The sequence below is a fragment of the Lepus europaeus genome, chromosome 16, assembly GCF_033115175.1.
Source record: "Lepus europaeus isolate LE1 chromosome 16, mLepTim1.pri, whole genome shotgun sequence".
Lineage (NCBI taxonomy): Eukaryota > Metazoa > Chordata > Mammalia > Lagomorpha > Leporidae > Lepus > Lepus europaeus.
In genome coordinates, this window is record NC_084842.1 from 51,184,043 (window position 1) to 51,211,459 (window position 27,417).

General features: G+C 38.1%; 1 protein-coding gene across 2 annotated transcripts in view; it reads left to right on the forward strand.

Moving 5' to 3' along the window:
- NFXL1 (nuclear transcription factor, X-box binding like 1) overlaps window positions 1–27,417 on the forward strand; it is a 56,728-nt gene that overhangs the window by 13,573 nt on the left and 15,738 nt on the right. For both annotated transcript variants that reach the window (XM_062213286.1, XM_062213285.1), the window contains 12 exons: window positions 5,427–5,605; window positions 5,838–5,999; window positions 6,090–6,190; window positions 7,773–7,887; window positions 8,887–9,011; window positions 9,937–10,059; window positions 15,891–15,981; window positions 21,473–21,593; window positions 21,807–21,966; window positions 23,041–23,132; window positions 24,579–24,600; window positions 25,004–25,144. In XM_062213286.1, the coding sequence (XP_062069270.1) occupies window positions 5,427–5,605; window positions 5,838–5,999; window positions 6,090–6,190; window positions 7,773–7,887; window positions 8,887–9,011; window positions 9,937–10,059; window positions 15,891–15,981; window positions 21,473–21,593; window positions 21,807–21,966; window positions 23,041–23,132; window positions 24,579–24,600; window positions 25,004–25,144 (1,432 nt within the window). The remainder of the gene's footprint in view (window positions 1–5,426; window positions 5,606–5,837; window positions 6,000–6,089; window positions 6,191–7,772; window positions 7,888–8,886; window positions 9,012–9,936; window positions 10,060–15,890; window positions 15,982–21,472; window positions 21,594–21,806; window positions 21,967–23,040; window positions 23,133–24,578; window positions 24,601–25,003; window positions 25,145–27,417) is intronic.

Below are 27,417 nucleotides of genomic sequence, written 5' to 3' on the forward strand. Positions count from 1 at the left end.
AAGCCAGGAGCCAGGGTCTTCTTCTGGGTCTCCCACACGTGTGCTGGGGCCCTAGTATATGGGCCGTCATCTTCTGCTTTCCAGGGAATAGCAGAGAGCTGGATGGGAAGTGGAGCAGCCAGGACATGAACCGGTGCCCATGTGGGATGCAGGTGCTGCAGGCAGAGGCTTAGCCCACCATGCCAGTGTCAGCTCCAAGGCATGCATTGTCTTAAGTACTGTACCAAATGGTTGCCCCAAAGGACTGTGTTTCTTTTCTTTGTGACTGAGAGTCATTCATAATTCTGGTACTTCTCTTCTCGAATGTCTTTTAGTATCACTCTGTATAAGAATCATCTAATATTTTCATCTAAATATTTCATCCCAGTTTTGTTCTTGAAGTGTCAAGACTGCTAGTGCTGCAGAATTCTAAAATCTGGGTCTGCTCACTTGACAAGCCAAGAGACAATCAGTGACACCAGGCTGGTAGAAGAAAATAGGTATTTGTTATTGCAAAGTGCAGAGCAAGTGCTTAGTTCCTGACTTCCGCAGAGAGTAAACATAAGAAATCTCATAGTTTGAGTTTGAGTTGAAAGATGTGTGTTCAGTTTATGTGCGGGTCTCATTGATCTGCAGTGCTCGTGACCTGCTTTGATTGGTCTGCGATAGGCCGTGTATTCTGTTGGGAATTTTGGTTATGGTAAAGTGAGCACCAGTCTGACTGGAGGCTAGGTGCGGGTGGTTATTACTTTTTGCTCAGGGATTTGGGTTCCTCTGAGGGAAAAAAGCCCTGAGGATTGGGCCTGACATCAGGATGTTACCTTTACAGGAGATGAATGGCATGTGAGTCTTGTTATATGGGACTCTGTGTGGAGAGCTTCCTCTAGGCACCACTTCCTCAACTCATTGAGTTAGTCTTCAGTAAGAGGTTGATTCCCAATCATCACAGTAGGACAAAGAAATTTTAAGGGAGGACACTGAGAGATTAGGGCCTGTGAATATCTGTATCTGATGCCCTATCCAGTAACTCCTTTTGATGTATGTTATATGATTCTATTAACTTTTTTGTATTTAATTACTTTTGCTTATTATTGGTGGCTATTTGATGTTAGACTTCTGTTAAATTTACAGAAAGAGTTGAAGAGTAGAAATTTTATATCTGTGGTAAATAAAGCAGTAAGAAATTTTTTCATCTTTGCAGCCCACAGGGGTAGATTGATTGTCAAGGTAATGAGGCATAAGCTTCAGATGCTTTGGGTTCATATTTTGTAATTTTTTTAAACTAATATTGTATTTTTTATTTGCATTCCTTTTTTTTTTTTTTTTTAAAAAAACTATTTATTTGAAAGAACTAGAGAGAGACAGAGAAAGGTCTTCGATAGGCTGGTTCACTCCCCACACAGCTGCAACAGCTGGAGCTGAGCCAAACCGAAGCCAGGAACCAGGAGCTTCTTCTGGGTCTCTCATGTGTGTGCAGGGGCGCAAGGACTTGGGCTATTCTCCTGTGCTTTCCCAGGCCATAACAGAGAGCTGAATGGGAAGTGGAGCAGTGCGGTCTCTAACCGGTGCCCATATGGGATGCCAGCTCTGCAGGCTGGGGCTTTAACCTGTTGTGCGACAGCACCAGCCCCTGCATTCCTTTTCTTAACAGAAAGTCCCCAAATTGTAAGAATCAGGCCTTACATAACCTGGATCCATGTCAGGCTTTCCCCTTATTACCATGAATACTGACATATTTGTAAAATTGTGGTGCTGTAGTTTTTAAAGACATTTTAAATGTACTAGTTGGTAAAAATAATTTCCAGCTGTCTGTTACTAGTGAGGATATTGAAAATGAGTTCAGGCTTTGCTGACTCTTAAGTGACAGAGCCAGAATTTGAAATATAGCGTAACATCCGAGACTTGATCTGACGATCATATGGGATGCTGGCACTGCAGGTGGCAGCTTTTACCCACTATGCCACAGTACCAGTTTCCCTCACCCCCCGTATTGATTTTGCTAAGCATATTTCTTTTGGTGGAGAGAATCTTAGTGTTTATTAGTACTGAATTAAACCAAATATTCTGACTAGTTGACTTTAGACATTTAAACCTCACATATATGTTTTCTCACCTTTGCTCTTCTCACTTTTTTAAGTAGCCACTTTTCGATGGATGAGGGAAGTAGCAATTAAAGAGAATAATGAACTGCTACTCTCCTAAATCTAAAAGGAAGAAGATTAATAAACTTTGCAGTATCCTTTTTGTTCTGTATTTCATATTTTTAAAGAAAGAAAGTAAATTAATCTTCTGATTGAGAACTCATTCTTGCTTAATTCTTATGAAGATAAAGGTAGAATTCTTATGGTTTTAAATTAGGTGTTTTATGGAAATAAATTAAAACTAGATATTTCTTCTAAAATAGTTTGCTTATGAAAAAGATACAGCACAGTACAACATATCATTGTTGGCATTACATTATCTTTTTTTTTTTTTTTTTTTGACTGGCAGAGTTAGTAAGAGAGAGAGAGACAGAGAGAAAGGTCTTTCTTCTGTTGGTTCACCCCGCAAGTGGCCGCTACATTCAGCGTGTTGTGGCCGGCGCGCTGCTCTGATCCGAAGACAGGAGCCAGGTGCTTCCTCCTGGTCTCCCATGCGGGCGCAGGGCCCAAGGACTTGGGCCATCCTCCACTGCACTCCCGGGCCACAGCAGAAAGCTGGCCTGGAAGAGGGGCAACCGGGACAGAATCCGGCGCCCCAACCGGGACTAGAACTTGGTGTGCCGGCGCCGCAGGCGGAAGATTAGCCTAGTGAGCCGCGGCGCCGGCTGGCATTACATTATCTTCCTTTTTTTTTTTTTTTCTCTCTTTTTTTTTTTTTAATTTTTGACAGGCAGAGTGGACAGTGAGAGAGAGACAGAGAGAAAGGTCTTCCTTTTGCCGTTGGTTCACCCTCCAATGGCCGCCGCGGTAGCGCGCTGCGGCCGGCGCACCGCGCTGTTCCGATGGCAGGAGCCAGGTGCTTATCCTGGTCTCCCATGGGGTGCAGGGCCCAAGTACTTGGGCCATCCTCCACTGCACTCCCTGGCCACAGCAGAGAGCTGGCCTGGAAGAGGGGCAACCGGGACAGGATCGGTGCCCCGACCGGGACTAGAACCCGGTGTGCCGGCGCCGCAAGGCGGAGGATTAGCCTGTTGAGCCACGGCGCCGGCCGCATTACATTATCTTAAATAAAACTCATCTATTTGCACATGTAGCCCTCACGAGAGCAGTTCAGTCTCAGTCCTTACGGGCTGTGTTAAGTTGTGAGTTCCTTGTTAGCCATCCATAAGTTATTCAAGCTACAACTCCCCCTCCACACTAGCTGAAAGGAATGGTGGATGTTTTTCCTTTAGTAAAGGAACTTTGACTGTTAAAACAAAATGTCAGTTATTCATTCCAGATAAGACATATTTTGTTTTTGATTTTTAATTACAAGTAGGAATATCTTTTGCTTATTTTGGATATTTATGTGGTTTTTGGAAACAGAACATGTTCTCAGGATGTTGAAAATATGTTGCCTATGATATCAAAGAAATTTAAGTGATGATGTAAAACTTGTATAGCATACTAACTATAATTATTTATTTATTTATTTTTGACAGGCAGAGTGGACAGTGAGAGAGAGACAGAGAGAAAGGTCTTCCTTTTGCCGTTGGTTCACCCTCCAATGGCCGCCTCGGTAGCGCGCTGCGGCCGGCGCACCGCGCTGTTCCGATGGCAGGAGCCAGGTGCTTCTCCTGGTCTCCCATGGGGTGCAGGGCCCAAGGACTTGGGCCATCCTCCACTGCACTCCCTGGCCACAGCAGAGAGCTGGCCTGCAAGAGGGGCAACCAGGACAGGATCGGTGCCCCGACCGGGACTAGAACCCGGTGTGCCGGCGCCACAAGGCAGAGGATTAGCCTGTTGAGCCACAGCGCCGGCCATTATTATTATTTTTGAGGGAAGATAAAGATCACAGCATCTTTTGAGAATGAATTGATTTATTTTAATCTTCAAGTGAATTTTTGATAGAGCTGAAAGTTAACGCTTCCAGTATCAAAACTTACTTTATGTTGTAGGTTAAGTATCTTTAAGCTTTAGCCAAGAACATGAATAGCTTTGGCACATTTGGAATATATTTATATTAAATGTTGAGAATTGTTATATTCTTTATTTTAAGGTCATTCCCCGCTTAGTGTTCTGTATTTTGATTATGCTCCTTGCTGCTGGTTGCCTGCTTAAAACCTGTCTTCTCTCTTTCGTTTACTCTTGCTAATATATATATATATATATGTTTTAACAGGCAGAGTGGATAGAGAGAGAGAGAGAGAGACAGAGAGAAAGGTCTTCCTTTTTGCCATTGGTTCACCCTCCAGTGGCTGCTGCGGCAGGCGCATCTTGCTGATCCAAAGCCAGGAGCCAGGTGCTTCTCCTGGTCTCCCATGCAGTGCAGGGCCCAAGGACTTGGGCCATCCTCCACTGCCTTCCCGGGCCATAGCAGAGAGCTGGCTTGGAAGAGGGGCAACTGGGATAGAATCCGGTGCCCCAACCAGGACTAGAACCAGGTGTGCCGGCGCCGCAAGGCGGAGGATTAGCCTGTTAAGCCACGGCGCCGGCCATCTAATATGTTTTATTTATTTGTGAACCACAGAACCAAACTTTTGAAAAACTGAGCTTTATAACAATTGGGATGAATACCTCAAGAATAAAGTTGAAATGGTTAGCATGATGCTAATACTGCTTTCTTTTTGTAGCTATATCCTAGGTGTGTGTAGCGACTAGCCACATTTGACTGTTTAAATTTTTAAATATTATAAAAAATTCTGTTCCTTCTTTAGTTATAACCGCTAGCTACCTTTCAGGTGCTTACTAGTCATGTGTGGCTGCTGGCTACTGTGTTGGAGAGTGCAGGTATAAAACACCCACCTTAGGAAATTATATTGTTTTTTATTTTTATTTTTTTTTATTTGAAAGATAGAGAGAAAGGTCTTCCTTCCATTGGTTCACCCCCCCAAATGGCTGCTACGGACGGCGCTGCACCGATCCAAAGCCAGGAGCCAGATGCTTCCTCCTGGCCTCCCATACGGGTGCAGGGGCCCAAGCACTTGGGTCATTCTCCACTGCACTCCCAGGCCACAGCAGAGAGCTGGACTGGAAGAGGAGCAACTGGGACTAGAACCCGGCCCCCATATGGGATGCTGGTGCCGCAGGCACAAGTGAACCACGGTGCTGGCCTGGGAAATTATATTGTATAAAGCTGTTCTAGATGGTTGGAAATTATTTTAGTAAGGCTTTGTTTTTTACTAATATAAAGATGGAGTACAGTTCTTTAACATAAAATTAATTGAGCACAATACAGTGTGTTACTAGTATACTTATTTATTTTCCTGTATCTCATGTTGCTTTTAAACCTTAAATTAGGTTTACTAATTTCATTCTTCTTTGTAGCCCAAAATGTAGGTTTGAATACAAACGATCGGAAACCCCTAGTAGATATTATTGTTATTGTGGAAAAGTCGAAGACCCACCATTAGACCCTTGGCTCGTGCCTCATTCATGTGGCCAAGTATGTGAGAGAGAATTCAAACCTCCTTGTGGCCATAAGTGTTTACTCCTTTGTCACCCGGGTGAGTTATATATTACATTTTATGTTGTTTGTGCATGGTTATATCTTTTTATGTGGAGGCAAAATATTGTGAACGTTGATTTTGGAATTTTAAATTTGCCATAAGAAAATATTGAAAGGAATTACTTTTTTAAATGCTCAGTATACAAAACTTTAGAAATTGCTGGTAGGAATAGGAATTGAAACTTTTAATTTCTGACTCCTGATTTTTTTTTCCTCTCATTGAATTCTAGGCCCCTGCCCTCCTTGTCCAAAGATGGTCACAACTACTTGTTACTGTAAGAAAGCAAAACCCATCCCTCGTAGGTGCAGTACCAAGGAATGGTCCTGTCAGCTCCCTTGTGGGCGGAAGTTGCTATGTGGACAACATAAATGCGAACATTCTTGTCATGCAGGTAAAAGGCCATTCGGGTTATGTGTTCTAACTGTAAGCAAATCTCTATTGCTTTTATAATGTTTCTGTTTATTTACCATTTTGGTTTTAGGAAGTTGTCCACCTTGTCCAAGAGTTAGTAGACAAAAGTGTGTCTGTGGCAAAAAAGTAGCTGAAAGAAGTTGTGCAAGCCCTCAGTGGCACTGTGATCAAGTAAGTGCATATGCAGTTTGAGGGGTGGTGAGTATTAATACAGAAAGTATAGACAACTAAAAAGCAGAAATGCTATTTTGGTTTAGTTGGATTAAAAAGTGAGGAAGACTAGCAACTCAGGTGAATTATATCATGTTTTAGGAAACTACTTTTTAATTTAATAATTTATCTTACTAGAAACTTTTTTTTCAAAGTTTAAAGCTATTTGTTGAATTTTGCATTCAATACTTCTGTATTTTTTGCTAACTTTCGCTTCCTTCCTCTCTTTCTCTTCTCTTCAACTAATACTCTTCCCCTCTTCTTGAGTTAATCCAGTTGGGGGAGTGGGATTGACTTTGTGGGTTGCTTGTCCTATGTTGGTATGATTTTAATACTGTTGAGATCTTTGGTGGATGGCCAGATGAAGCTGTACTTTCTTTCCTTTATTTTTATTTATGTGTGTGTATATGTGTGTATATGTGTGTGTGTGTGTGTGTATGTAAGTATGTATGTATGTATGTTTAAGATTTTATTTATTTGAGAGGTAGAGTTATACAGAGGGAGAGACAGAGAGAAAGGTCTTTGATCCGCTGGTTCACTCCCCAGATGGCTGCAATGGCTGGAGCTGGACTGATCTGCAGGAGCTTCTTCTGGGTCTCCTATGCAGGTGCTGGGGCCCAAACACTTGGGACATCTTCTACTGCTTTCCCAGGCCATAAGCAGAGGTGGGTTGGAAGAGCCACTGGAACACGAACCGTTGCCTATATGGGATGCTAGTGCAATAGGCAAAGGCTTAGCTTACTACACCATGGTGTTGGCCCCTCCTTTATTATTTAAAATATACGCTTCAGTACGTAGGAAAATGTAGTGTGTGTGTATACGCATATGTAGATATACGTATTTATAAATGTGTGTGTACATTTGTGTATACATGTACATGATACTTAAAAGGGGCTTCAAAAATTTCATGGAAAATTAAATTTTAAAGGTAAGTTTAGGAGTCAGCATTGGGTACAGAGGATTAAGGTGCACATTTTGATGCCAGCATCCCATATCAGGCTGCCAGTTCAAGCCTTGGCTGCTCCACTTTCTGTCTGTTTCCTGCTGATGCTCCAGGGAAGGCCACGGGAGATGGCTCAGGTACTTGGGCCTTTGCCACCCATGTGGGAGACCCATATGGAGTTCCTGATTCCTGACTTTGGCCTGGCCCAGTCTCGGGTATTGCAGCCATTTAGGGGAGAAGACCAGCAGATAGAAGATCTCTGTCTCTTCCTCTCTCTCTCTTTCTGCCTTTCAGATCACTAAGTATATATTTTTAAAGATGGATTTATTTTAGTACAAAAATTTTTGAAATACATGCATGTGAGGACCTTCAAAAAGTTCATAGAAAATGTATATTATGATAAAACTATGCATGGATTTCAAAATATTTTGCACCAAAATAAAGATTTTATTTTCTGTGAACTTTTTGAAGTACTCTTGCTTGTAAGATATAAAGTTTAATGATATGAGTAATGTAAGTTATTTGTGATTGAAAATATCTTGTACAAAGTCTTTGCTAACTTTTAAATCCTTTGTTAGTACTAACTGCATTTTATTTCAGGTATGTGGGAAAACACTGCCATGTGGTAATCATACATGTGAGCAGGTTTGTCATGTTGGTGCTTGTGGAGAATGTCCTCGATCTGGCAAAAGGTTCTGTCCATGTCAGAAGTCAAGTAAGACTTTTTTTTTTTTTTTTTTTAAAGGAAGTGAGCTATCAAGCCATGAAAATATACGAGAGAAACTTAAATGCCTGTTATTAAATGAAAGAAGCCAATTTGAAAAAGCTGTTTGTTCTAAGACTCCAACTATATGACATTCTGGAAAAGAGTAAACTATAGAGACAGAAAAAAGATCAATGGTTGCCAGGGTTGAGGAAGAGGGAGAGAGGAATAGGTGGAACACAGAGAATTTGTCATGGCAGTGAAACTATTCTGTATGATACTATAGTGGTGGATATATGTTATAACATGTTTGTCCAGTCTCATAGAATGTACACCAAGAGTGAACCCTAATGTAAACTATGATCTCTGAATGATGATGCTGTGTCAGTGTGGATTCATCATTTGTAGCAAAAGTACCACTCTGATGGAAGATACTGACAGTTGGAGAGCCTGTACTATTGTCATCGTGTACCAGATTGTTGGTGCATTTATTTTTGCTTGCTTTGAAATAATGGTATAGTAGGATTGCAGTATTAGGTGACTTCCTTGAGTCTACCAGTAACAGCATGTGTATTATTATAAGATTATTTCTAAAGCTTGTCATAGTAATTTATATAAAAGCTGAGTTTTATAGTGCTTTAAAGTCTGCATTTTTTTTCTCTAGTTTAAGAGTAGTTAAAAATAACTCCACATTTTATGGAAATTCTTCATAGAGGTTCATATAACCTTACTAATTTCTTTAGATAAGTATTTCTGAAGTAGCCCATAAAAATGTGTTTCTTGAGGAGGATAACTTGTCATATGTTAAATTTCTTTTTTAAAAGCATAAGCTTTACAGATAGGAGTATCATGGGTTATTTTCATTAATTAATTTTTTCTAGTAATTATTTTGATATAAAAATTCATAGTCCAAAAGGGCTATCATTTTTTATGGAGCCTAAAGAACATGGCTCTTTTCTAATGCTAAGTAATAATGTTATCTTATTAAATTGACTACTTGTTTGCTTTCAGAGTTTTCTTTGCCTTGTACAGAAGATGTCCCAACTTGTGGAGACAGTTGTGACAAAGTCCTTGAATGTGGAATCCATAGATGTTCACAGCGTTGTCACCGAGGTCCTTGTGAAACATGTAGACAAGTTAGTCATCTCCTATAATTATTACTTTTAAGAACTATGTATCATTTAATATATCAAACAGTCCTATGACTGTTTTCCATTACCTACTGTCATATATGTCTGTGTCTATCTGTGTTGGTCCAGTGATCTGATATTTATGGTACAAAGCAAGAGAGAATGCTGGCAATCAAACCTAAAAGTTACCTTTTGTTTGTTTTTACTTGCTGAAAGTTTGAGTATTCTCTCTCAGGGTCAGTTGTGGAATTGTTCCCAGAAGACTTTCAGAGTAGTGATATGTTAGGCCTGTTGATAATGGAAAGAAAAAAATGCCTGAACTTGAGACTTTATATGTATATCATTTTGGTTTTGACAATACTCCCAGGTCAACAAGTAAGCTTACTAGATAATCCAGTTGTCTTTATGGAAACAAGATGTACAGATGTTATTATGTTATTATGGCTAGACGTAAATGATTTTGATGTGTTTTTTAAAGTATTTAATATCACATTTCTACTAAGTTAAATAAAAAATTCACAAGTCCTTTTTTGGGAAAAAATGAATATTTTAGGAAATTCAGCTTTGGTTTTAGTAATTTAGTAATTTGCTATTTAAATTTTTGTCTGGAGCAGCATTTAACCTAGCAGTTAAAATGTTGGCATCTATCTGGGTTTGATTCCCATCTCTGGTTCCTGACTCCAGTTTATTGTCAATGCAGATGCTGGAAGGCAGTGGTGATAGTTCAAGTAATGGGATTTCTGTCAGTGTAGGAGACCTGTATTATATTCCTGGTGAATCAGCAGATGAGAGTTCTGTCTCTTTTTCAAATATATACATTTAAAATACAAAGTTATTGTCCTTCATGTTGTAGTTATTATAGAAACTGCTATGTGGGATAAAACATATTAAAATAAATTATTTTTGATAGATTTTTTTTTTATTCTTCCAGGAAGTGGAAAAGCATTGTCGCTGTGGAAAGCATACAAAGAGAATGCCATGTCATAAACCTTATCTGTGTGAAACTAAGTGTGTGAAGATGCGTGACTGTCAGAAGCACCAGTGTAGGAGAAAGGTATGTGTAGTCAGCTTGGAAAATTTCAAGTTAAAATTGTCTCGAAGTTTTCATTTTTGGGTCCATTATAACACTGTCTTGACTTGTTCCTCAAGTGTTCAGGAGCATTTTTTGCTTTCCACATAAAATATTAATAAATATTCTAGATGGACTTTAATTATATATATTGGTGGGAAATCCTACATACAACAGGCATACATATATAAACATATATATATATATTTTAATAACAAGAATTTCTTCTTGTCCTGCATATAATTCTCTGAGTTTGGTTCAATGGGCTGTTTCTGTTCTTTGACTTTCAAATCATTAGCATCATTAATAGTTTCTGTGGTGGCAGAGACTTCACTTCTGTTCAGATTTAATTATTGATGCTTGGCTCACTATGTGGATGATTCTGTTTTATTGAATGTATAGATTTGTGATTCTTTTGAATTTCATTTTTTTATTATGAAATGTCTGTGTTCTTTATTGAAATCTAATGTGTTCAGGTTTGTTTTTTTCTGTTTAGCATTAACACATTCATTTAGATTTAATCTATTCATATCTTTATATTTAATGTATATTAGTTATAGATAGCATTTAAATTTTATTTTATCCAAATTAACAATGCTTTTTGTGTAATTAGGTATAGACTATATGTATTTAATATGATGTTTAATATATTCGGCTTAAATCTGTCATCTTACTATTTATTTTCCATTTTTCCTTTTGTTCCTTTCCCTATTCTATCTTTTGATTATAATTTCTCAGATTTCAATGTATGTACTTTAATTGCTTATTAGTTATTCCCATTGTCTTTTTTTGTTTGAGGCACTGCTTTATACTTGTATTCTTTAAGAATCTTCTAACAATATATTTAATGTCCTTGCTCCTGAAATAAAATGTATGCTTCTCTTACTTTTTATTCTTTGTATTTTGTTAAGTCCCAAATACAGTGTTTTTATTTTTGCCTTAAACAGCTAACTTTTTTTTAAAAAAAAAGATTTACCTTATTTATTTCAAAGAGTCACAGAGAGAGAGAGAGGGAGAGACAGAGAGATACAGATACCTTCCATCTGCTGGTTTACTCTGTAAGTGGCTGCAATTGCTAGAGCTGGGCCAGTCCGAAGCCAGGAGCTTGGAGATTCGTTCTGGTCTCCCACATTGGCGCAGGGGCCCAAGTATGGGGGCCATCTTCCACTGCCTTCCCAGGTGCATTAACAAGGAGCTGGATCAGGTGTGGAGCAGCCAGCTTATGGGATGCCAGTCTCACAGTCAGCAGCTTTACCTGCTATGCCACATCGCTAGCCCCCTCAGTTACTTTTTAAAGAGTTTGAAAAAATAATAAAAACAGTGTTTGACTCTTATCATCATTCTTAATTTTTGATGCCTTAATTCTTTTGTGTAGGTTTGATTTCATTTTCTCTCTGGAGGTTTTTTGTTTGTTTAAGATTTATTTATGCATTTGAAAGGCAGACTTACTGAAAGAGATGGAGAGTCAGAGAGAGATCTGCCATCCCCTGGTTCACTCCCCAAATGGCTGCAAAAGTGAGGGAAGGGCTAGGATGAAGCCAGGAGCCTGGTATGTGGGTCTCCCACGTGGGAGGCAGGAGCCCACGTACTTGGGCCACCTGCCTTTGCTTTCCCAGGAACATCAGTAGGGAGCTGGATCAGAAGTGGAGCAGCTGAGACTCCAGCTGGTGCTTTTATGGGATGCTGGTATCACAGGTGGTGGTCCAACCAATGCATCATGCCAGCCCCTGAAGAATTTTTTTGTTTAAACATTTCTTGTAGAATTGGTTGTAAATTCTGTCTACTTTGTCTAAAAATATCTTTAACTTTTGTGTAAAACAATTTAATGTAGAGTTCTAGTTAGTTTGTTTCCCTCATGCTTAAAAGATGTTGCTGTATTAAATTTTTCCAATAAAGAACTATGATTGTTGTCTTTTTTCTGTACATAATATATATCTCTCTTCTGGTTGACTTTTATGGAGTGGTTTGTTTCTGATGTTCCTTGGTGTAGGGTTCATCATATTTCTTTGCCTTAGTTTTCATTCAGTTTCTTGGATCTGTAGTCTTAAGTTTTCATCAGATTTTTGGAGTTTTAAAATCTGTATCAGATTTTTTTTCTATCTTCCCCTGCACATCACCTCCTTTTTTTTTTTTTTTTTAAGATTTATTTTACTTATTTGAAATGCAAAGTTAGAGAGAGGTAGAGACAGGTCTTCCATCCTCTGGTTCACTTCCCAAATGGCTACAATGACAAGGGCTGGGCCACGCTGAAGCCAAGAGCCAGGAGCTTCTTCTGCATCTCCCACGTGGGTGCAGGGACACAAGCACTTGTGCCATCATCTCTGCTTTCCCAGGCCACTAGCAGGGAGCTGGATTGGAAGTGAAGTAGCTGGAACTTGAACCTGCGCCCATATGGGATGCTGGGGCTGCAGGCTGGGGCTTTACTGGATCTCTAACCTGCTGTGCCACACCTCTTGAGACTTAAATGCTGTGTACAGTATGGTGGTTGAAGTATCACATCTCACTGATGCTCAACTTATTTTTTTAGCCTTTTTAATAAATATGTATTTTAGGCTGGTGCCGTGGCTCATTTGGCTAATCTTCCACCTGCGGCACCGGCACCTCGGGTTCTAGTCCTGGTTGGGGCGCCGGATTTGGTCCCGGTTGCTCCTCTTCCAGTCCAGCTCTCTGCTGTGGCCCGGGAAAGCAGTGGAGGATGGCCCAAGTCCTTGGGCCCTACACCCACATGGGAGGAAGCACCTGGTTCCTGGCTGGCCGTAGCGGCCATTTAGGGGGTGAACCAACAGAAGGAAGACCTTTTTCTTTGTCTCTCTCTCTCATTGTCTAACTCTGCCTGTCAAAAATAAATAAATAAATAAATGAATAAATAAGTGTTTTAGGTAGTTTATGTAATATAGTTTTGTCTTCACATTCATTAATTTTCTTGGGCATTGTCTAATCTGCTTTTTATCCCATCTTTGCATTTTAAGCATATGTTTTCATCTTAGAACTTGTATTTGAGGGTTGTTTTTGTTTTTGAAGATTTATTTATTTGAAAGTCAGAGTTAGAGAGAGAGACAGTATCTTCTATCTACTGGTTCACTCCCAAAATGACCACAACGACCATAGCTGGGCCTATTTGAAGCCAGGAACCAAGAGCTTCTTCTGGGTCTGAAGTGGGTGCGGGGCACACAGACTTGGGCCATCTTCTGCTCCTTTCCCAGGTGCGTTATCAGGGACCTAGATCAGAAGTGGAGCAGCCAGAACTCAAACCAAAGTCCATATCGGATGCTGGCACTGTGGACAGTGACTTAACCTGTTGTGCCACAGTGCTGGCCCTTACTGTTGTTTAAAATTTCTTCTGTGTTTCTACCTGGCATCTCATGTGTTCCTCCATCGTCTTTTCTTTTTAAAGGTTTGTTTTATTTGAAAGGCAGAGTTAGCAGAGACAGGGAGGGAGAGAGAGAGATAGAGGTCTTTCATCTACTGTTTCACTTCCCAAATGGCTGCAATGACCTGGACTAGACTGGGTCAAAGCCAAGAGACTGGAATCCATCAGGGTCTCCCACATGGGTGCAGGGAGTTGGATTGGAAGTGGAACAGCAGGAACTCGAACTGGCACCCGTTGTAGGCTGCAGCTTATACCACTACACCACAACACTGGCCCTTCCTCCATCTTCTTTAGTTAATGGATGGTCTATATTTATAATGCCTCTTTTGATGTCCTTATCTATTTATTCTGTCATCTCTCATTTCTGGGTCTGATTCTGTTCCTTGATTTTTCTACTCCTTTGTGGGAAATTCTTGATAGGTTTATGGACAGTGTTTACTTGACTTTTTTTGTACTTTTTTTTTTTCTTCCTGTATTCCTTTATGTATATCTAAGGTTTGTTCTGGGTTGAAGTTAAGTTACTAGAAACCATTTGATCCATTTTAGGCTTGATAGTGTTAGATGTGACCAGAGTACCCTTTTGTCTATGGCTAATTTTGCTCCCTATACTGAGGCAGTAACTGTTTTGAGTGCTCTGCATATTGCCTGTGTATCAGGAGATTGTTCTGTTTTTTGAGGAAGACAACTATTCCACGTCCTGTACAATCTCTGAAAGTTATGCCTTCTCTTCCCACTGGTTTTCAGATTTTAAGTAGTTTCTTCTCACACATGTACGGACCAGATCTCATCCAAAGACTCAAGAGGTCCTTTCTGGAGTTCTCTGGAGCTTTTTTTGTATTGTTCTTTCCTTGGCACACATTCCAGCCACAGTGGCCCTTCTGAACTGAATTTTGTCTACTCAGCTTGGTGAGACTACTGAATTCTGATTGTGATCTTTCTCTTTGTGCTGAAGCATTGATCCTTCAGGTATAAATTGATGCCACTGTAGGGCACCTTGTTTGGTTTTCATCTCTTAACGGGTTACTGTCCTGTGCTGCCTTATTGCCTGTCTGAAGACTTTAGATCATATCTTCTGTCTGGTTTTTCAGTTGTTTGAGATAAGGAGGGAAATCTAGTCATTGTTACTTTATTATAGTCTGAAGGGGCCACATAATCTTTTCCCCCATTGCACTGGCAAAGTGATAGTCAGATAGTGTTACTCAGTAAATATCTCTCCAATTGAAGAACAGTTTTGACTTTTAATTACTTTTCAGTAGTATGTGTTTTGTTTTGAGCTGTTTTTATATCTGAAGCTTGTATTTATGTAAGTTATAATCTTGAGTTCCTTTAAGACATTTGTGGTCTTTATTTCTACTCCAAAGTTTGGGTATATGAGAAATCAAGGAAGGAGTTGGGATGGCAACACAGACTTTAGATACTTGCCTGGTATTTGTGAAAGAAAAATTAAGGCAGGTCATAGATTTTTGACACGTTGGAAATCTAGGAAGTGATAAAATAAGGAAAGATAATTGGTCTCTTATCCCATAGCTTGAAATTAACTGTCAAACCAATTTATATATTAAAGTGATTTTATTATCTGTTCAATTTGAGAGGTAGAGAAAAATAAATAGGGAGAGCTCCCATACTGTGATCCACTCTCCAAATGTCTGCAACTAATGGGGATTTGAGCTAGTCTAAATCTATGATCTGGGAAGTCAGTTCAGGTTACCAGTTACTTGAGCCATCACCTACTGTCTTTTAGTATGTGCTTGAGCAGGAAGTTGGAATCAGGAGCTGAGCCAGAACTTGAACCCAAGCATACCAACCCAAGTTGGCTGTACCAACTGACATTTTAATTAGTAGGACAAATTTCCATTCCTGATTTTATTTTTATTAAATTTAAAAAATAACCAGATGAATGGTCTAAATTTATCATAGAATTTGCTCAGATCTATTCCTTTGGTTGGTATTGTCTACTTCTATTGGGGTGGGAACCGTTTATTTCTGCTAAGGGCCATTGGATATTTATGATATCATTATCAACTTAAAAATTAGCCTGTTATAGATTTATTGCATTTTGAGTCCCATCTGCACTTGCATTGGCAGGGCTAGACCAAATGATTTTGTGGGCCATTTGGCTAATGAGCCAGATGTTTCCCATCTCTGCAACATAGATAAGGAAATGAAATTATATGATGGAAATATTTTTCAGTCATAGACTAATTAACTGAAGGGGAAGAATGTTTGGTGTGGCTTTATTTAATGGAGTCATTGTCCATTTGAATATTTCAGTTCTTAATAATAGTATATTTACTTAACAGAAGATTGATACTCTTGAATACTTTCATTCTTACAGCATAAAGACGTATCTTTTGCTTCCCATAATTTCTATGATAACTAGTAATGATATTCATACTATGCATGAGTTTTCAAATTACCTATTCTTTATATATTGCTTTCTCTTCAGTGTTGCCCTGGAAACTGTCCACCTTGTGATCAAAACTGTGGACGGACTTTAGGATGTAGAAACCATAAGTGTCCGTCTGTCTGCCACAGAGGTAAAATTTAACAATAGCTGTAATTTCATGTTTGTATTTACATAGAACTTTATAATTAATAGAGAGCTTTCACATTCATTATCTTACTTGATGCTCTTAACAGTGTTGAGAAGAATAGAAATTTGCCAGCATTCCCATTTTATGGACAATGAAATGGAAGCTAATGGAGTTTGGTCAGGGAATGTGCTGTATTACAGTATGGTCAAGATTTGAATCCAGGTCTTTTGAATATAAAAAGTTTTCTTCTTCCTTGACACCTCATTATTGTTTCTTCACTTCCTCCTAACCTTCTCCGTTGATTTTTTAAAATGAAAACATTTTTCATTTTTATTTTGAATTTTATACATTTATATGGAATTAAATATAATGAGGTACTGGATATATCCTAAGCCAGTGGTTCTCAAACATTTTTATCTGAGGACCCTTTTATACTTTTTGGGAAACTGAAGAGCTTTTGTTAATATGGATTTTATTCATTGACTTACATTGTATCTGAAATTAAATTTTAATAATATTTATTATTTTGTCTTAAAATGACAAAATAAGTCCATTATATCCTAATCCAAATAGCATAATTTTTGAGAAAACCAACTATATTTAATAAACAATTTTTTATAAAGATTTATGTATTTTATTTGAAAGAATTAGAGAGGAAGAGACAGAGAGAGATCTTCCATCTGCTGGCTCACTCCCAAAATGGCTGCCAGGAGCCCACTTGGGTGCAGGGGCCCAAGCATTTGGACCATGTTGTACTGCTTTCCCAGGTGCATTAGCAGGGAGCTGGATCAGAAGTGGAGCAGCCAGGACTCGAATCTGTGCCCATATGAGATGCTGGTGCTGCAAAAGGTGGCATAGCCCACTATTCCACAGCACCAGCCCCACTGATATTATTTTACATTTTTGCAAATATTTTCAGAGCCTAGCTTAGTAGAAGATACCTTGATTCATGAATCTGCTTCTGTGTTTAGTCTGTTATGATATCCGTTTGTCACCAGCTTGTTCAAAACTCTATGCTTGTGAGTATTTGCAATCTCCTTGAATGGGTTTAAGGGACTCATGTAGTCCCACAACTACATTTTGAGAATTGTATCCTAAGTTACAAGTAGACATTTTTGATTGTCTGCTGAGTACCAGGAGCTGAGATTATAAGACTGCACAAAATTGACAAAGTTCCTGCTCTTACTCTCCCTTCATGGTAGGATACAAATAAATTAATGTAGAGCTATTAGGTAGTGACAAGTGTTAAAAGAAAGCTAGAGTAAAATTAAAATTATGATGATGGGAATGGAGTATACACTGTATACTATGACCTGGGAGGACTTTGAAAAGATTTCTTTTGAGAAGAGACCTGAATGAAATAGGGGATCAAGCCATCTGGACATGGGGGTAGGGTAGTGTTCCAGAAAAGAAAACAGTGATTGCAAAGTAAAATGCTCAAAGGGACAAATGGTAGGATGTGAGGTCAGAGAAATGAATTTTTGGGAAAAGGAGAATATGTATAGAACCCTGTAGATCATTGTTGAAACACTGGCGATTAAATAGGAAAACTGACTAATTATATGACTATTTAAAAAGTTGAGTCATTAGTTTAACATTTTCTGAAATGTCAGGCCTGGTTAATTTTTATCAATTTATAACAAACATTTATAGTAATATAAAAGTTCAATTTCCTCATAAACTACTTGAGATATATATATGTATATGTATTTTAATGTATGTGTGTGTATATATATATATATATATATATGAGCATATTTAACTCCTTATACTGTCTAAGAAATAAGAGAAAATTGTAGCCCATTCTAACTGATGAACGTATTTGTAAACATTTAAATTTTAGCTACTTGGATTCAGTTATCCAGTACTACAGCTTTAATCTGTCATACCCAAGTTGGGTTTATTCTAGCGATAGATGTCTGGCTTAACGTTGGATAATTTATTTTTATTTATTTTTTTAGATTTATTTATTTATTTGAGAGGCAGAATTACAGACAGAGGGAGAGAGGGAGGAAGACAGAGAATCTGCTGGTTCACTCTCCAAATGGCCACAACAGCCAAAGCTGGGCCCATCCGAAGCCAGGAGCCAGGAGCTTCTTCTGGGTCTCCCACATGGGTGCAGGGGCCCGAGGACTTGGGCCGTCTTCCACTGCTTTCCCAGGCCATTAGTAGGGAGTTGGGGCAGAGTGGAACAGGCAAGACTCGAACCAGCATTCATATGGGATGCTGATGCTGCAGGTGGAGGCTTAACCTACTATGCCTCAGTGCCGGCTCCAGCTTTAGTTAATTTAATAATGTGATTTAACACATTAATGATTTAAAGAAGGAATGTGTAAAATGATTGATAAAATCCAACATCTGTATTTGGCAAAAATTTAATTAGAAATAGATGGGGACATTCTTACCCTGATTAAAAGGCTAGAGCAAACATATTTAGTGGAGAAGAACTGTAAACTTCTGCCCCCTCTCATAATATTTTGAAGCAAATCCTGTAAGATTTTCAGTATTAATCTCTAAAAGATTGTTTCTTAACTGAAAAATAAAACTAACATTTTCTTCCTATCAATAAATATCTTGTGTTTAGAATTTCTTGTTATCTTAGAAGTATCTTCATTTTTTTGCTTCAGTTTGTATGACTCAAAAACTTAGATTGACATGTTGTAATCAGTCATGTGTCTCAAGTCTCTTAATCTTTAATTTCCCTCCTTCATTCTCCCCCCTCCCTTTTTTTCCCTGTGATTGATTTGTTGAAGAAACCAGGTTGCTTTATTTGGTTTCTCAGAGTCTGGTTGCAGATTGCATTTCTATGGTATTATTCAACATGTTTTGCATTTCTTCCAAATTGTTAATAAGAGTTGTATCCAGAAGGTTGATCAAATTCAAGTTTGATGTTTCTTGGCAGTGTTTAGTTTATTTTTTCAATATGCTTAATTAATCCCAAAAGAAGCTTATTAGCCCCTGAAAAAAATTTTCCCTGCTGGGAAGTAGGTGGATGATAGAGTTGTATGACTTTCACCATTTGTTTAGTCCATATATATAAATAAAACCATTATCTCATGCCATTGCCCATCATTCTGAAGGATTCTGAAGGCAAGATGCCTTCATTATCAAAATTATCACTCATAGGGAGAGAATACTAACTGTATGTTTACATGATGAGTAAATGAAAATTTGATTTATAATTCTTTTAAGATCAAAGGCATCTGTATTTGCAGTTCTGGAATTACTGAAACCATTGACCCACTCACTAGTCATCACACTAAGTTCTCTATATGCTCTTTTTTCATTTTGAAGGTAGTATTCTTGAAGGTATTTTAATTAGTCATGTAGACAGCGATTTTACTGTCATGCTACACAGAAAACTAACATTCTGTTGATCAACAAGAACGCTGTTTAGAGAAATTCTCTTTTGTTCTTAAGATTTAATTTTTAAGATATTGTACTAAAGTTATAGTTACAAAAGGGTTAATTTTTATTAAAATCTTTGGATTGCTAGAGGTATCATTAAGTGTAGATATTAATATGCTGAATAACTTGGATAATGTAACATCTTATTTTGGAAAGATAAGAATAAAGCTTAATCATGTGACTGAAGATAACTTGTCTCTATTTTCAAGACTTCACTAGATTATATTTATTGAAACACTGAAGTGTGAATTTAGTAATTTGTACAATGTATGCTTTGTCTTTCCCTATGATGCTTTTTACTATTTGAATCAAAATCCTTAATTTGTTTTTCTTCTAGAGGATTGCTTTTAAATTCTAGGGGCATTAAGATAGGCTGTTTTCTATTTTCTATCATTTATCTGTCAGGTTAACTTCTGATCAGTATTTTGCTTGGTCCTGATACCTAGCCAGCGGTTTCTTTAGGTGTTCACTCCTTTGTTGAAAACTCTTCTACCTTCCTTATATTTAATTTCTGATGGAGTTGCTTGGGAAAACTAAACTGGAAGAAAACCTTTAAGATGATCTCAGAACTTAAGATGATCTCAGAACTTAAGATGATCTCAGAACTTCTTAAACTTTGTAGCCTGTTTGAAAAGATTTTCTTTCATTTTGTTGCTGTGTATTTCCATCAACTCATAACAAAAGAGAGCAAAAAGCTGAAACCTAGTAAGTTTTCATTTTTTAAATGTTTAGAAAATACATGGAATTATGGCAATAAATGAAGATTTAGAATTTAGTCTTTCACAAAGCACAATAATGGAAAACTGACTGCACTTGTCACTAACCATTATCAGGTCACCAGAGAGAAGTTGTTCTTATTAGAGGGTTTATCTAAAAATAGTGTACTTGGGTGGAAGTATGGATGAAAATAGGCCAAAAAGATTATTGTTAATATTAGGCTTATCTAGAGGCTTAAATATATTTTTCATGTTGTAGTTTTGAATGAGTAATGTGTTAAATTTGTTATTTGGAACACATTATATTAAGTGAAAAAAATTTAAAACTATTAACGTAGTAGAGTAGGAAAGTATGATGATCACAGGTTTATCATGTGATTCCTTTTTTCTTTTTTTTTAAAGACTTATTTGAGGGGCTGGCACTGTGGCATAGTGGGTAAAAAGCTGCTGCCTGCAGTGCCGGCATCCCATATGGGTGCCGATTGAATCCCGGCTGCTCTACTTCTGATTCAGCTCTCTGCTATGGCCTAGGAAAGCAGAAGAAGATGGTGCAAGTGCTGAGGCCCCTGCACCCATGTGGGAGACCAGGAAGAACCTCCTGGTTCCTGGTTTCAGATTGTCATAGCTTCGGCCATGTCATAGCTCTCTTGCCTCTGCCTCTCTATAACTGCCTTTCGAATAAAAAAGAAAAAAGATTTATTTGAAAGGCAGGGTTAGGGAGAGGGACACACACACACACACAGATATTTTCCATCTACTAGGTCATTCCATAGATGGCTGTAACAGGCAGGGCTGGGACAGGATGAAGCTAGGAGCCAAGAACTTCATCTGGGTCTCTCATGTTGGTGCAGGGGTCCAAGTACTTGGGTTATCTTCCACTGCTTTCTCAAGCATTTTAGTAAGAGAGCTGGACTGGAAGTGGTGCTAATTTATGAACTGGCACCCATATGGGATGCTAGTAGTGTAGTTTGTGGCTTAACCCACTAGGCTATGATGCTGACCACTGTGGTGAATTTTTACAAAATAAAATTCATCATGTAATCAAATCACTCAGATCACTAGACACAATACTACCAGCATTTCCAAAATTCTCTTTGTGTACTTGATAATTATTCTGATTTCATACAGTGTTGATTGGTTTGTCCTGTTTACTTTATCTAAATGGGATCTCATACTGTACTAATACTGTTTGTGTCTAGCTTCTTCTGTTTAATGCTGTGTGGTAAGATTCATTTGCTTTGCTGTCATTCTTCATTCTTCTTGTAGATTATTCCATTGTGTAAAAAAATTACCAGATTTATTGATTTTACCATTAAAGGATATATAAACAATAGTGAAAGTTTCTTTATAAATATCCGACTTTTTTTCAGGCAGTTGCTATCCATGCCCAGAAACTGTAGATGTGAAATGCAATTGTGGTAAGACAAAGGTGACAGTACCCTGTGGCCGAGAGCGTACCACAAGACCACCCAAGTGCAAAGAGCTATGCAGGTTGGTATGAAACTGTGCACACTACATCTGGTGCCTTACAATTGAAATTCATCTTTTAAATATTGTTAGTATTCACTTTTTTGGTGTGTTTTAAATACTTAAAATATGCTCCTTCTTTATGTAATCTGAAGGTATGTAAATAGGTAATTGCACTTTAGAAGTGAGTGCTCAATGATCAAAAGTAATTAAAAAAAATTATACTTTATGATTTAGTCGACCACCAACTTGCCATCATACAAGTCAAGAAAAACATCGCTGTCACTTTGGCTCTTGTCCCCCATGTCATCAACCTTGTCACAAAGTTTTGGAGAAATGTGGTCACCTGTGTCCTGCTCCGTGTCATGATCAAGCATTAATAAAGCAGACTGGCAGGGTAAGAGAACAGTGTTATTAATGGTATGGTTCATTGCTGTGGTCAGATTATCTTGATTTTACTTAGTCACTCAACAAGGAATGATTAAACACTTTTTGGGTAATAAATTCTGTACTACATACTAGATATTGGGGTAAGGTAAATCAGATGATCTTCTATTGAAAGACACTTATGGTATAGAAATGGAGAAAAACCAATAAATAAATGTTGGTTATTACAGTGTGATGGTATGATATAGATGAATTTGGTAGTCTTCCTATATGTATTGTGGTTTAGGGTTTTAGATATCTTCTAGTTTTTTGATTTTTTTTTTTTAAGATTTTATTTATTTACTTGAGAGGTAGAGTTACAGACAGTGAGAGGGAAAGACAGAGAAGAGGTCTTCCATCTGCTGGTCCACTCCCCAAACGGCTACAATGGCCGGAGCTGAGCTGATTTGAAGCCAGGAGCAAGGAGCTTCCCCTGGGTCTCCCACATGGGTGCAGAGCCAAGGAGGTGGGCCATCCTCCACTGCCTTCCCAGCCCACAGTAGAGAGCCAGATCAGAAGAGGAACAGCTGAGACTAGAACTGGCACCCATATAGAATGCTGGCCCTGCAGGCAGAGGATTAACTTACTGCGCCACAGCGCTGGCCCCTCTTCTAGTTATTTAAAAGATCTATTCACCTCTCCTATGACTATTTTTCAAGCCCTTGCTGTGTGTCAGACATTCTTCTAGGTGATGGGAAAAGCACTGAACAAAATAATAGAGATTGCATTCAACTGGTAGATTTTGGAGTTTACAACTGTGTTTCTCATTCTCCTTTTGGCTTATGAGAATTATAGGAAACTATACTGCCTTGATCCCTTTAAAACCTGGAGCCTGCCTCAGTTTTTAACACCAAATGTATGTGGAGGGGAACAATCTGATATAATATAGATGAAATAAAGTATTTCAGAAAACAGTTTGTTGATTACTTGAAAAAACTTTCAGCCTGCTTGAATGGAGGATACATGAAACTATCTAATTAGAGTCTTTAAATGACCATTTAATTTATTTCTTCAGAGTTTGAATTGTTAACATTCTGCTTTATAGCACCAGCCCACTGGCCCTTGGGAACAGTCCTCAGAGCCAGCATTTATTCAGACTGCATTACCTTGTCCTCCATGTCAAGTTCCTATTCCTACGTAAGTATTAGCATTTTAACTTAAACAACAAAATGTTTTGACATAGTCCTATTGTATCTTAAATCAGCCTCTCCTTTCTTTCTTAGTTCATTTCATCATTATTTCAGGTCTAGAGTATAAATTAGTCACCATGTTCAGCTTCATTCTATTTTAGCTGTATTTGTTGTGTGACTTGGAAATCACCTATGGATATTTACTCCTTTTTGGGTCTTTACCCCAAGCTGGAATTTGATGTCCTTATTAATTTTCTAGCAATTTGTGCTTACAGTTATAAAAACACATTCAAGAGACTCATCATTTTTCAGATTTTCTGATGACACCCATTCTAAGAGGTCAAGATGACTTCACTGGTGAATTCTGAACGTTTAAACTTTACTTAACTTAATGAGGCTAGTATTTCCATGATATTAGAACTAGAGAAAGACATCAGAACAATACTGCCAACCAGTATCCTATATGAAGATAGATATAACCATTCTCAGCAAAACTCCAATGAATGGACTCCAGCAACACGTAAAAAGGATCATACACTATGACCAAATGAGATTTATTCCAGAAATACATGGTTGATGTGTTCAATCAGTATAGTTAGAATAAAGCACAATTGATAGATGCAGAAAAATGTGACAAGACCTGGCACACTTTCTTGATTTAAAAACACTCGAATTACAGTGAAAGAAGAACTTGCCTATCCTGATAAGGGTATTTATGAAAAGCCCACAACTAACATCATGCTTATTGGTGAAAGACTGAACTTGTCTTTCAGAGCAGAAAGATTAGATGTTTGCTCCTGCTACTTACTTCTCTATAATATTATACTAGAGAGTCTAGCTAGAACTACTGGGCTTTGGGGAAAAAAAAAAAAAGTATTTTTTTACTTGGATAAAGAAGTAAATAAATTTTGAGCCTCATACCTGTTCACGAATACGTGTGATAGTCATGTCATAATTATGATATAGTTGAGTTTGGCAGTCTTCATATATTGTGGTTTAGGGTTACCGATGTCCCCTACTGTCTTCAAAGGTGCATTCACCTGTTCTGTGAATGTTTATTAAGCCTCTGTCCTCTGTCAAACATTCTTCTAGGTAAAGCCTTCATGTCCATGAACAGTCCCATTTATTTAAATCTTCGATTGCTTTAGTTAGCAGTTTGTTTTTCTTCCATAGATCTAGTATCTGTTTTGTTAGGCATATCTTTTTCATTTTCTTTTGTTGTGCTAATGTTGTGTTATAATTTCAAATTCCAGTTGATCAATGCTAGTAGTATATTGGAAAGCAGTTGGCCTTTGCATATTAATTTTGTATCCTATAACCTTGCTATATTTAGTTATTTCCATATGTATGTATTATTTGCTTTTGATAAAGCTTTATGCATTATAATCTTTTCTTTAGATATCTTTTTTGAATAATTTATAGTGTTTTTATTTCATTTTATTTTTCTTTGTAGGGAATGCCTTGGGAAACACGAGGTGAGTTATAGGCACAGTTTTTCAATGAGCTTAATACTTCTGTACTAGAGTTGTTAGAAATAAAAAAATTAAAGTGTTATTACTATTTCAGTCTTAAAAAGAGCACAATGTTTGTCTACTAGTTTTAAAAATGTACTGTGATTTTGTTTGAGATAAGCCAGTGTGTGTCCTGTCACTATGGAAGCATCCTCTTGAAATTTGCCTTTTAGGAATATTTTTTCTTGGCATATTTTGGAGACTTCTGATAGGCTACTTTGAGTTTGATAAAATTTTATTATTGATGAAACATATTAGACCTTTGTGAAAGCTGTTATCAAATGATAGCAAAGTAATTTTGGGAAATGAGTCCCGAAGATTCTGTTTATGTGTATGTTGTGCTGACTTCCATTTTTTTTATGAAAAGGTGAGCCCACTACCATGTCATGCTGTAGGACCCTACTCTTGTAAGAGAGTTTGTGGCCGCGTATTAGATTGTCAGAATCATACATGTATGAAGGAATGTCACAAAGTAACTGAAATTGAAGGCTGCACCGGCAAAAACAAGGTAATATACTTAGGTTGAGTGTATATATGTTTGAAACATTTATTTTCTAATTATATCATAAATACTTTTCTATTTTGTTTTAGTGTCTTTCTACTTTTTTGCTCTCATTCCTTCTTCCTTGCCTCTAAGACAACCAATTTTAACAGCTTGGTATATATTTCCCTATATCTTTGTGCTACCTCATAATAATGTACCTTTTAATGTGGAGCTCCTCACATGCTCTGTCTGTGTTAATACATAGGATATAGTTTCATGACAAAAAGAAATTATATCTCTTTTATTGTAGGTGGTAATATCACCTCCACCTCTCTCCATTCATATCTCTTAGTCTAGAACATTTGTTGTCAGCTGTTTTTCAAACCTGACATATATGATAGATGGTGTTCACAGTTTTAATAAATTCTCAAATTTTTTTGGAATGTCAGAGCATCAGAGATGTATATTTGTATAATTTACTAAAAAAACTTTAAAAGGATGAGAAATCAAGCATTCAAAGATCTCTATAAATAGCCATTTTACAAGGAAAAACAATGTAGCTAATAACATTTTAAATAAATTGGTTTATTTTTAAAAGGATTAATGTCTTTTCCCTAGAGTTCTATACTACAATAAAATTTGCAAGTGTCTTAATGAGGAATAAGCCAGAAATGTCAAACTTGGCTTTATTCTCATGTAACATTAAATGTAAAGATGTTTAAATTAATAATATGAATTGTGTTGTTGAAAATTTTACTTGTATTGTGAGTTGCTTTTTTCTTTGATAACTGTAATGCATGACTTGATATTATTCTTTTTTTTTTTAAGATTTATTTATTTATTTGAAAGGCAGAGTGACAGAGAGGGAGAGAAAGAGATTTTGCATCCACTGATTCACTCCCCAAATGTCTGCAATGGTCCAGGCTGGATCAGGATGAAGTCAGGAGCCCAAAACTTCATCCAGGTCTCCCACATGGGAGGCAGGGGCCCAAGTGCTTAGGCCACCATCCTCTGCTTTCCCTGGCATCAGTAGCAGAGCAGCCAGACTTGAACCAGTCTCGGGATATTGACATCAAAAGTGGAGGCTTAACCTGCTGCACCACAATGCTGGCCTCCTTAGTACCATCTTTCTTCATGTGTAAACCTACAAACAAATATATTGCTTATAATTTCTTCCATCAATGCATGACTTGATCCTTAATTAAAATATATTTATAAAAGATAATAGAGTTATAAAATGAGCTTAACAAGTAATTATAATGATTTAAAATCATCCTTACTAGTTAGAGTACAGCTGCTCTATGGCTTTTTTCCCCTAGCTTTCTAGAACATCAAGAAAAAACTCATTTTTGAAGTTAATATGATCAGTGGGGGATTATTGTGGATTATTCTAATATTGCTCAGTGGGTTAAAACTTCTGTTTCTTTTTTTAAATATTTATTTATTTATTTATTTGAGAAACAGAGTTATAGACAGAGAGAGGGAGAGACAGAGAAAGAGGTCTTCCATCCGCTAGTTTACTTTCCAGATGTGCACGACGGCTGGAGCTGGGCCGATCCAAAGCCAGGAGCCAGAACTTCCTCCAGATGTCCCTCATGGGTCAGGGGCCCAAGCACTTGAGCCATCTTCCACTGCTTTCCCAGGCCACTAGAAGGGAGCTGGATTGGAAATGGAGCAACTCATACATGAACTGGCACCCATATGGGATGCTGGCACTACAGGCAGAGGCTTAACCTACTATGCCACAGCACCAATCCTCCTGGTTTTTAAAATTAGAACTGCAGGCTGGCGCCGCGCTCAACTAGGCTAATCCTCCGCCTTGTGGCGCCGGCACACCGGGTTCTAGTCCCGGTCAGGGCACCGATCCTGTCCCGGTTGCCCCTCTTCCAGGCCAGCTCTCTGCTGTGGCCAGGGAGTACAGTGGAGGATGGCCCAAGTCCTTGGGCCCTGCACCCCATGGGAGACCAGGAGAAGCACCTGGCTCCTGCCATCGGAACAGCGCGGTGCGCCGGCTGCAGCGCGCCTACCGCGGCGGCCATTGGAGGGTGAACCAACGGCAAAAGGAAGACCTTTCTCTCTGTCTCTCTCTCACTGTCCACTCTGCCTGTCAAAAAAAAAAAAAAAAAAAATTAGAACTGCATACGATACTTGACAGCCAGACTTACTGCATTTTTGTATTAAGATAGTCTTCCCTAGAACATGGAACTTGAGGGGCCAGCGTTGTTTGATAACGATTGTACTTACTGGGTAGAAGTGAATGGATAACATTTTACTTTATTTTTTTTTCTGCCATTGAC